Source organism: Lygodium microphyllum, chromosome 22 (genome assembly GCF_053477565.2).
Source record: "Lygodium microphyllum isolate KBCC chromosome 22, Lygodium_microphyllum_v1.1.10, whole genome shotgun sequence".
Classification (NCBI taxonomy): domain Eukaryota; kingdom Viridiplantae; phylum Streptophyta; class Polypodiopsida; order Schizaeales; family Lygodiaceae; genus Lygodium; species Lygodium microphyllum.
The window spans coordinates 13,809,190-13,820,959 of NC_141156.1; the positions used below are offsets into that span (position 1 = coordinate 13,809,190).

Here is an 11,770-nt window from a genome sequence, read left to right on the forward strand (position 1 = left end):
TGGATCTTAATGCCATACATCTCCTTTGACTGCATACATGTCAAGTGTCATACATGGGTGCCATGAGCACTGAAAGGGTATCCAAAAAAGGGGTATTTCATTGGGAGTGGGTTGACCATGGGACATATCTGCACCTACATACAAGTATCGAGCTCCGGATCATCGGGAGGTGGGCAACATCCCCCCTAGACCAAGTTGTGTACCCCTTCAAGGTCTCAAGTGGTAAGGGAGGGTCACCTCTCTTTTGGTTTACCACCTCACTTCGCATTGACCTTTTTCCTCAGCGAGAGTATGCATGGCAAACATTTTTCTTCAAGGTCTTAAGCGGTAAGGGTAGGTCACCTCTATTTTGTCTTACCACCTCACTTGGCATCGACCTTTTTCCTCAACCGGAGTACACATGGCAAACATTTTTATTAAGCAATCAACATGAGATACATTGAAAAGAAAATATTGAATCTTTTTATAAGATGCAAGGATACAAGAGCTTGGGTAAGACTTACCTTGGTAGTCTAGTGACTCACTAGCTACTACTTACCCTTTTTACAAAGGCTTACTACCCACTTGGGATTAATCCAAAGCATACAAGATCAGGGACAAGTTAATGTCGACAAAAGCAATTGATTTAGAGTTAATCATGATGCATTGGGAAGCAATTGGGTCATTGATTTCAAGTAGGTACATGCATACAATGAAAGATTGAACTAATGAAGCATATGCAACTGTAATCTCTCCAACAAAAAGAATTATGCTTAGCAAGTGGACTAAGATGAGAGATTACGATTGGATTGACATACCTTTTTAGTGTTTGGGGAAGATAGATACATGATCCATCATGATACCACTTTCTTCATGAAGTCTGTCTGATTGATTGGAACACTTCAATGGATAAATCCCTCAAGGGAAAAGATGCTTCCTGTGACGATAGGGACTCCCATGTTTATTCCTGAGCTTGAACTTCAAGAATGAAGAGCTTCAAATGGAGCTTTCATGGTTGCCCACAAGGATCCTTTGCATATTGACCTTCATGTCTTCAATCCGAAAGAATTGAGGCCAAGAGGCACCGAAGGAGGTATTGGGGCTTGAGATTGAAGAGGTTCGACAGCTTAGGTTGAGCTTCAATGGCTGCCTCAAACAGTTCACTACTACGTACCAGGGTTTTCACCATGTGGGAGCTCAAATGCCGGAGGAAGGATGTCAAAGTCTTGCTCAAGAGCTTCAATCAGCTGGTAAAGGAGCAAGAAAGCCATGAGAAAGGCTGGTTACCGTTGAAGAGGGGCTGGAGGAGACCAGGGGCAGTAGCGCAACTTGTGCCGCAAATTTGAGGGCTCTTCCCAACCTATAGGCTGCTCTATCTACTGCTGGAGATATGGGAAATCAAGCTACAGTGGCTGATGTCTTAGAGAAAGCTAGAGCAAGATCTTGGGGTTTCTTGGAGCTAGCAGCAATAGCAACTTGTGAGAGAATAGAGAGAGGGGGGTTGAAGCAAAAAGTAATTGGGGATTTTGCGCTTTTCTAACTCTTGAACCTCCAACTTTGGTCCTAGGATCCCTAAAAGTTGCATGAAAAGGAGTGATGACCTGCTAAATTAACCACTTTACCTTCATATATATCTAATTCTCTAGCCATAGCTTCTGCTTGCGCCAAAAAGCTATAGCTAACTGTGGTCCTTCCTACTGTACCTATACCTGTGACTTGAGTAACTAAAAGGGGACTAGATGGAGAAAGAGAAGAGAAGAAAAGGATCAAAGCCTGATGCTCTAATCCCACTTGTAATGAATGAAGCTGAGAGGAGAGGAGAATGAGCTGAAGAGAGAGAAATAGAGACAAAAAAAGAATAAATAAATACAAGAAAGAGGGAAAAAAGGAGGAAGTCATGGAAGCTAGAGATGAAGGTGAAGAGTATGATCTTAATAATAATTGATGGATGCCCTAAATTGGGTCTTTTACACCTTACCTACCCCAGTCAATGTGACTAGGTGTCTAGCCCCTAGTTCCTATGTATCCTGCTCATTACAAGTTGAAGCTTTGGCTAGAGGACCTTAGTAAACCCCTGGTCAAGCAAGTATCCTTCAAATCTATGCATAATCACATAAGGTGGCATAACATAGATACCAATAATTGTTTGTAACCAGGAGGGAACCTATTTGTGGTCATGTTTTATCCATGTCTATTTTATGTGTCATCCTAGTTGTGTCCTAGTCATTTCTGCCTATCCATGTCCAGCCAGCCTAGCCTCAGCTGCCCCCAACATTCCAATTCCCAGGTTGGCCAGTTTTTGGCTAACTGGTCCAGCCACCATTTATGGTTGGAAAATGCTGGTCAGGCCAATGCCTCCATTTTATTGATTTTCTGAGAGACTCCATAGCTGCATTTTCTTAGGCTGCTGCTGCATTTCCCCTAGCCCCTATTCAGGTCTGATTGTCACATCATCGCATGGAGGTTTCTTCAATGACATCCCAATGCGCTCATGATCAGCAGACCATCATCTCTTGTTCAGCAACCAAAATCAAGGCCTGCATTAACTTCCTAATTTTACTCCTTTAAAACAGCCCCAAAACACTTTCATTATGTTAAAAGGCTTTATTTGTGCATAGTAGGACAAATGCCCAAAAATTACTTATGAGAGGCCATGTTGTGGGCATCCTTTGCCCCTCAAATCATTCTCACACTTTCACTCTCCTCATCTCTGAGTGTATCTCTCCATCAACACCTCATGGTTGTTGCGCTTCATTGAAGCTGCTGCCCACACAGCTGGTGTTCCCACTTATCCCTGCTGGCTGTGCCAACACTGGTAGGCTGCTGCCTAGCCTACGGGACCTGCTGGCAGCTGCCTACTTGTGTTTTCATATTCTGCTCCTTTTGGAGCTCCTGCAACCACATAAGGGAGCTGTGACCTGTCATCTGTGTTTTTTTCTGCTGCTCCTCCAGCTGGTTGCCACACACACTGGCAAGCTACTGGCCTGCCTACAAGGAGTTGGTGCCTATCTGCATTTTGATGCTGCTGCTCCTGACGGTTGCTTTCATCAGCTAAAGAGGGCTTGTTTCACTCCCTTTGCTGCTGCACACATCTGTCCAATGTCTTCTATGGCATCCCCTTGCCCAGCGGATTACATTTTGCTCCCTCCACAATGCATAGCATCCAGAAATGTCAAAAATGTTAGAAATGTGTTCCATAAGTTTCTTCCAAGAAGGGGTAAAATAAGAAACAGAGGTTTTTATATAAGGGATTTTTTTTATAGATTTAAGCTAGGGATTCGGGAAACAGGTCTTAAACCTCTATGGAATGTTAGCAAAGTATTTGTCAGCTCATGTGTGAGTCTGAGCTTGATCTGGGCTGGGCATTTTTATTAGGTATTTTAGGTATTTTTCTGGTGTGGCATTTTGTGCCAGTGGAGCATTTTATGCACTAGTCGGCCAGCTTTAATGCTGTCCGACCAGCATTATTGCTCCCCACTTTTTTAGCCTATTTATACTCAGTGGCTCCTCCTTAGTCAGTCACTTCATCTTCACCATCTGCAGACTCTGTGGAGAGAGGAGCCAGTGCCAGTGCCCACGCAGCCAGTGACTCACTGTTGTATGCGACTGTCTTGTGTTCAGATATATGATTCCATTTCCCATGCATACATCTGAGTTCTCATCTGTATCGTGTTCTTTTCTTTTCTCTTTTTGTCTTGTGTTTCAGCAATTTATTTCAGCACATGTTTATGCTTCCACCGCTGCTCCACTTCTGACATGGTATCAGTTTTCAAGATTTGTGTTTCTGCTGTGTTTTCTTGCTGATTTCAGGACTGTTTTGTACCCCTGCTGATCAGACGACTGCTGTCGCAGCCAAGCTACCTGTTTTGGGGCTGTTTTCAGCCTGCGTTTTTTGCAGTTTTGCCATCGCCTGCTGCCTCTGCACCCTCTGCTGCCTACGCACCCTTTGCTGCCTGCGTTTTTCATCTGCAGCTGCTGGCGACAGTTTTCTACCTGTTTTTCTCCAGTTTACAGCCTGCGTTTTGCTGATTCAGCATCTCTCGTGGCTGGGTGACTGTTACTTCAGGCCGTTTTTGCTGTTTTTGGCAGTTTTTGACTGATTTTTTGACTTTCTGCAGCAGATTTTGTCTTCTATTGATCAGATTTTGGGTTCTATTGCATGTGAACTCTCATTTTCGGTAGTCTGTGCTTGTGTTTTGGCTGTGTTTCCTCTCTAAATTCCATCTCTTCTCTACTTCTCTTCTTATCCTCTCCATATGACTCCTCCGTGCACTTCCACTGATGATAAGTTACATATGACCTCGATGCTTCTTGAGCATGAGGCATCCTTGAGATTACAGGGGCGGCTTCCGGCACATTATGGAGGTGAGGCTTATGTAGCTTCAGAGAGGGGTAACGGGAAGGCGAAGTCGAAGGCCCAGTGTTACCAATGTGGCAAGAAGGGACATTTGCGGAAGGACTGCAAGAAGTTAGCGGCTTCCAGGAAGAAGGAGCAGAAGACGAAGCGGGATGTTGACTCTACCGATGAGTCCTCTCCTTCATCAGACTCCAACTCCGATCCTCCGACCAAGGTGAAGTCCAAGGTGCGGAAGGGATCCTCTTCTTTGGATTGCGGGAAGGGCTTGGTGGCCCCTTCCTCGGCTGCTTTCTAGTGGTGGTGATGAGGTCATCCCTCACGACTCTCTTGTGCCAGAGAGGGAGTGTGAGCGGGTGTTCAGATGGGGCAGCCGCGCCTTATCTATATTTTTATACAGGTGCACAGGTTCCAGAGAGGGACGTTCCTGACGCATTGACTTCAGTCTGGCGGAATCAAATCCTGGAGTTGGGATTGACATCTAGGTTCATGATGAGCTGGTCATCTGACAGAGAGCGGGAGGCTTTCGTCTGGAGCTCACATGAGGGGACACTTTGGTGGTCTGGCCAAAGGCGGAGAATCCATGGTCACATATGTTCAGCGGCATGTTTGACAGGATGGTCTTGTATGCTACTGCGAGACATTGGTGATGGACACAGAGACATGCTATGATCTTCTCTATTTTCAGGTGTTTGGTACGATCGACATCGACATCAGGTTCTCTCCGAGGCACCTTGGTGGTGGCTTGATCACCCACTGCTTGGGTATCCATGGTTCTACTTGGTGGTTCTATGTTGTATAGTTTCTGATCCCTTTTCATTGTACTGTTGTATTGTATCAGATCACCCATGATCTGAGAGAGGGTGTTAGCAGAGTATTTGTCAGCTCATGTGTGAGTCTGAGCTTGATCTGGGCTGGGCATTTTTATTAGGTATTTTAGGTATTTTTCTGGTGTGGCATTTTGTGCCAGTGGAGCATTTTATGCACTAGTCGGCCAGCTTTAATGCTGTCCGACCAGCATTATTGCTCCCCACTTTTTTAGCCTATTTATACTCAATGGCTCCTCCTTAGTCAGTCACTTAATCTTCACCATCTGCAGACTCTGTGGAGAGAGGAGCCAGTGCCAGTGCCCACGCAGCCAGTGACTCACTGTTGTATGCGACTGTCTCGTGTTCAGATATATGGATTCCATTTCCCATGCATACATCTGAGTTCTCATCTGTATCGTGTTCTTTTCTTTTCTCTTTTTGTCTTGTGTTTCAGCAATTTATTTCAGCACATGTTTATGCTTCCACCGCTGCTCCACTTCTGACATGGAACTCTCTCTCAAACAAAAAAGGGCAAATTGAGCATAAGCAATCGTACATGAGACTCAATTGAGAATAACACATTACACATCCATTATCCACTCATGTTAAAGTTTAGTCTTTAGACAAGCTATACTATGATTCAGACCTGAGACATCATCTTTCACACATATCAAACAAAGAAAACTCAAGTAAACATGTTACATAGCCCATGTGCAATACGGAATGGGTCAAGCTACAAAATCATGATTCTCGTTCCGAAACAAAATGAAATTTTTCCAAAATCCAGAATGAATCATGATACATCATACATAACTCATAAATGAGACTAGAGTCTATCCGCATTAAGGAATACATATTGTCCGAAAACCATTCTTCTTACCATTAATTTGGTTACATCCTATGCAACAGCTAATGTCAAAATTTTAAGTCACCAATGCAACTGATGTGTACATTCTCAACAGGGACAGACTTTCAACCCAACAAAAAGCATTTATTAGCTTAACAGTTGATAAAGAGATCTCCAGGAATCCCTAGTGATATCTAACATTACAAAAGGGCACAGAGTAGAACATTCAGTACCAGTAGCTTTTGCCATTCTTGGACAGCATTAGGGCCTCCATACCTCCTAAGATCCTGAAAGCAGAAATAAACTCATCTAGCCTTTGATATCATGCAATGAAATTGAAGCCAAGAAAGAAAAGAACCCAAGACACGCTAGGAAAGACCCTGCAAAACTTCTTTATGAAAGGAGTTAAATCTAATCTGTAAAAAACATTTGCAAATCAAGTCATCTACCTTGAAAAAATCTGTGGGTCCAATGCGAGAGAGAAATTCCCCCTCAGGTAAGAAGACCATCCAAGAATCATACTGAGAACATGGAACTCTCTCACCCAAAGCATCTAGCACCTACAAATGTTATCAGAGAGGGATTACTCCAATGAATACAATCCACTTATGACAGAAAATCATGAAAGGATACCCTTTTACAGCTTAAGCTCACAGTTCTCAACAAAATAATGACAATGCAGCCGCACATTCAAAAAGCAGAAGGGGTTACTTGTGTATGAACATGACCGAGCTTCTGTAATGAAAAGCACTCAGAATGCTGAATCCTGGTAAAATGCACAAGCTCATGAAATCTGAGCCGTTCATTATAGAACATTATAACCAGGGCGGCCCATAGCCCTTTGTGGTTTCATAACAATATCAGATCCAAGAATTATCCTATGTGAGTCAAACAACATCAAATATTCTCAAAAAACAAAAATTAATATACCCACACAGTCGTTAGTTGGTTGCAACAAAAGACGAGTTCAGACACCTGTACCAATGGATTTGCTTGCAATCCACGGGAAGAAAGACCAGAAAAGAGAGAAGGCCCTGAATCAAACTTGTATCCCTTGGTTTCAAACGAATGTGCAGCACCTCCTGGTATGTCATGGCTCTCTACAATAAGCACATCTTGTCCATATCTAGCTAGCAGACCTCCACAACACAATCCTCCAACCCCACTTCCAATTATCACAATATCTGCCTCAGACTTCCCTGCAGGTTGCTGCTTGTCAGGCTTAAATGTCAACAGTAGTCAATGCATGATGCTGATTGTTTAAGTGAAATTACAGAAGGTGACTCTTAGCAGTGCTGGACATCACAAGTGGCAGCATGAGGAGCAGCCTATACAATGTACATACCAATGCACTATTAATCGTGTCAGTACAGCAAAGCCTTCTAGTCACATAAACGTGTCTGTTTCTAAGCTCAGCTGTTCTCACTGGTGGAAGAAAAGATATCCTTATCGTTATGCCTAACAAGAGTAAAGTGTATGGGAAAAAGAAAAGCTAACCTCCCTGTTTACACCCACCTTGGCAAGGGCACAAAAACAAGTTTTTCCCCCCCAAAAAAAAGCACCTTCTTTTTGGGAACAACCAATGTTTCTCTTTTTTACTACTGTCCCAAATCAAACAGTCGCTACAAGAAAACTTCAAAAACTACTACGGGAAACAAAGAATGTCAAGTCTCCTCAATCATAACCCAAAGTCAAATTAGCATAAAGAGGGAGTTTGATCGGATTGAAAGGCAAACTAGCATAAAGAGAGACTAGTCCTGTAAACAAAAAACACGTCAATGTTGGGTTCTTGGAACAAAATGTGATTTCCAGAACTCCAAACTGTCCAAAATCCCTAAGACCGATGTCAAAAAATGGCCAGTACATGTGCAAGGAAATGCCACTATACCTATTGACATACTGTATCATGTCAAATTGTCCAAACCTCTGCTGGATGGACGACCGCAAAGTGAACATGGAACAGTTTGATTTTTTCTTTAGTAATCAGGAATAAGCCCACACATGTCTCCAAAGGAACCTCTCTGGTTAAATGAAAGCTGCCTTAACCTGGTCTGCATATGTTGCAACCAGCAGAAAGGGAATCAATGATCTGTTGAAGTTGGCTGCAGATACAATCGGGTGGAAACACACCATGAACTACAAAAGATAACAAGAATACAAAACCCTGCTCATTGCACAGAGACCAGGGAGTAAAAATTGAAGGGGAAAATGCAAAATCGCCTTCACTCATTAGCAAAAAGATTTCTTGTTTGGATTTTATGAAGCAACGATACTTGCTTGGCTGTAAGCACCAAGCAATTAAAAAGCTTTCCCTGAATAAACATGAGGTGCAGTCCAAAACCCAAATAGCCATCAATTCAAGGGACAAGAAGCAACAAAAAAGGAAGTCACATAAGTAGCCGGACAAAGTAGCTCTCAAAAGTCAGTTGGAACTTGTATACTAACCCAACCCTGGTTCACATCCACCTCTGTTTGGCCAAATGCGCATGTGTTATTTGGCACTGCTAATGCCAATCCTTGCATGTCCAGTAACTGCCAGTAACAGTTAGGTGAAGGCTACTGCTGTCAATCAACTCGTCAACAGTTTTTTTTTTTTTTTTTTTTTTTTTTTTTTTTTTTGCAATAACTATTTGCACATACTGAGCTCATTTGAAAGGTGGAAAAATGATTTCTACAACCACATTATCACCAGATAGCTGGACTATACTTATTTGTGCTTGAAATAGTTCTGTGTGCTGGAAAGAAGGAAGGACGAAGCATGTGCATAAGCTTGCACAATGAAGATTGGGGCTACTTGAAACAGAATTCTCCTCCAGCCGGCACTCCCAACTCCTAAATTTTTTTGTTGCCATTCCAAGCACTAGCTGCAATGATGGTCCAGATAAAGGCCAAAATTCAGGTCCCAAAGGTGATGGCCTGGCAGTTAGCACTTGGCTCACAATCATAAGGTTGTGGGTTCAAGCCTTGTTGGGTGCATCACTTGGTTGGACACCTACATTGACATGGTTCATGTAAGTCCAAGCTATTGCCCACTCAAACACTCAGATGATCGTCCTCCTTGATATGGTCATCAAGCTCCATCAAGCATCAAGGAGGAGGGCCCCAGTGCAATCGAGCTCTGTTGCTCACTCAGCTTGAGATCTATACTATCTGCACCAATGAAAATTTCAATGTGTCTTTTGCCCACTCTCTCAGCTGATACTTGGAGGGTAGGCACTCCCCTTGTGGGCATTAGGGTGTGTGTCTTACCTCAGAAGAAAAAAAAAAACTCAGTTGCAATGCACCCTAACAAGCCATTAGTTCTGGAGAAAGGAGGAAATACATGGCTTCAACCCTGCAATGAAGATTTTCTCCCTGAAAACTGTCGGTCACGCTTCATCACTTGTCTTCATGAAATTCCTTCTTCAATGCAGTATCTTGGTCAGTGACACAATCCCGATTTACAGCTCTCATATTACTGTCACATGCAACGCAGTGGGACTCACTGTGATAGCAAACAATATCATTATAATGACCAGTTTTCAAGATAGATACACTTCTCCTCAGCTGAGAGGTCATGCAAAAAGTGCATTGCAATAACAATTGCTACTACAACATCTATTAAGATCGCCTCCACACACACCGCATGCTAGAATTGGACCATGTAGAGCAAATGGGACAACTGAAGCAGTTTGAAGCTTATACTGGGAGCTTAATAGTTACCAGTCACATAAGGTGACATCATAAGACAAATCATTCCATTTCACTTGAATCCATTCTCTTCAATGGCATCTCAGTGCACAATCAATCATTCTTCTTTCTCATTTATCAGCATACAGTGTGTAAAACAGAATCCCTCTACGTACGAGAAAAATGGAAGAAGCCTCTCTCACCTGCCGAAGAAGACGGGCTGAGCGCACCGAAGTTCTCCTTGGCAGGGCTGGAATGTGCGCCATCCCGTTGTAAAATGCTTGCAATAACGCATGGGGCCTTGTGACCAGGCCTCCGCCGTGAAGAAGAAAAAGAAGAAGATGATGAAGGGCCGGCCGTATGTGGCAGTGCGTGTGTCGATACAGGGCATAGTACTGAGAGCGCCTGCAGGTGCATGGCGGTGGTAGTGGCGGTGAAAGCACAGACCTGCCAAGGATGATCGGCTCTAACAAGCTAGCGCACTAGAAGGCTATGATCGTCCACGTCACACGAGAAATACCATATGACTAATCTGGCCAAAGCCTTTGTAATTGAGACTAGAGGTTCACACTACAAATACCATATGACTAATCTGGCCAAGCCTTTGTATATGAGACTAGAGGTTCGCGCTAGGACCTATGCAAGCGTGGGCTGTTTGGGTGCTGGTAACATATTTAACCACCACGGTCCACCACCACCTTCTCGCCCCCCACCCCTCTTTTAGTTTTTCTAAACATCTTAGAGCTATTCTCTGGGCTTTTCGAGGGGGCATTTTCCAAAGGATTTTAAGGAAAATCAAAAATCAATCTAGGTCACATTGACCAGTTCTTAGTTTTCCTTGAAAACCCTCATACTCTCTAGGAAACCCCTTGCCGTGGTGTCTGAACCAAAACCCCTTCTCTAATTAGGGAAAAGAGCAAGGTTGTGGCTCTTACTTTTCCAATAAAAAAGAAAAACAACCGTCGCATATTCAAGGAGACCCTTTTTACATTTCCTTTTTAATTGTTCTAAAAACCCCATGTGGCTTATATTTGAAATTGAAAACCCTTTTTGGGGTGGGCCCTTCTAAAAATAGTTTCTTATGGGAGACCCCCACGGGAGTGACTCCAAGGTGATTCACATAATATACATTGAATAACACAACTAGAGACGGAGACAAAGAGAAGAGGGGGGAAGGTGCTAAGATCGGTTAGCTTAAGTGGTAACGAAATGATATAATAAACCCAAGGTCATGAGTTCCATTCTTGTGATATTCTATATATGTGTACATACCTCCTTGCCTCAACTCCATATACATCTTTAATAGTGTGCATATGAATGTGTGTTTATGTATAGTGTTTTATATGAAAAATGACTATTACATTTAACATGGGTGAGAATAATGTTGATGGTTCGTATTTATCTATGTGGGTGAGAATAATGTTCACGTGAGATAGATGCAACCACGGATGTCAAAGTACCTCCTTTCTAATTCCTCTGTGTGTGTGTGTGTGTGTGTGTGTGTGTGTGTGTGTGTGTGTGTGTGTGTGTAAGAATTAAGAATGGGCACCTACCACCCATAGTTTACAGGTGTGTGAGTATTGTAAGTATAATGAATACTCGGGTAGCATAGGTACAAGTACCTTTACCCCCAATAACCTCCCACTTAAAGGTGAATGTGCCTTTAGTGAGGAGAGAACAAGAAAAAAAAAGTGACAAAGTATAAAAATACGTAGAGTACAATAGGATGAGGAAAGACTTTATCTCATCCTAGACCCATCATCTTCTTTGCGGACGGCAAACCAGTTCACTAAGAGACTTTTAGTGAGCAGATCTGCAGGATTTTAGTCAGTTGAGATCTTAACAACCTCAATGGACTTGTCCTTCAATGACCTCACTAGTAAAGTGGTAATGCACCTCAATGTGCTTTGTCTTTGAATGGAAGATCCGAACTAAATAACACTCAAAGAATTCAAATGTAGTATAGGGGCTGATCAGTAATGATGCCAAGAGGCATATGCCACAGTGGATTTCGTGAGGTTTTACGGTGGATTTTGTAAAATTTGATTACCGGGGCTCATACACAAAGTGGATTCTTTGTGCGAGAAGTCGATGGGGACGCCTATCATTTTC

At 43.0% G+C, this 11,770-nt stretch overlaps 1 protein-coding gene across 3 annotated transcripts in view; it reads right to left on the reverse strand.

Annotated features, from left to right (window-relative positions):
• The window catches only part of LOC148016910 (FAD/NAD(P)-binding oxidoreductase family protein), a 30,556-nt gene extending 20,339 nt beyond the window's left edge, over nucleotides 1–10,217 (reverse strand). Inside the window, exons 1-4 of one of the 3 annotated variants that reach the window (XM_087662904.1) lie at nucleotides 9,862–10,217; nucleotides 6,965–7,188; nucleotides 6,439–6,549; nucleotides 6,223–6,276 (exon numbers count right to left, since the gene is read on the reverse strand). In XM_087662904.1, the coding sequence (XP_087519030.1) occupies nucleotides 6,223–6,276; nucleotides 6,439–6,549; nucleotides 6,965–7,188; nucleotides 9,862–10,075 (603 nt within the window). In that variant the 5' untranslated portion in view covers nucleotides 10,076–10,217. The remainder of the gene's footprint in view (nucleotides 1–6,222; nucleotides 6,277–6,438; nucleotides 6,550–6,964; nucleotides 7,189–9,861) is intronic. The other 2 variants (XM_087662905.1, XM_087662907.1) reach the window with 2 other exon arrangements.
• Nucleotides 10,218–11,770: the final 1,553 nt, after the last annotated feature.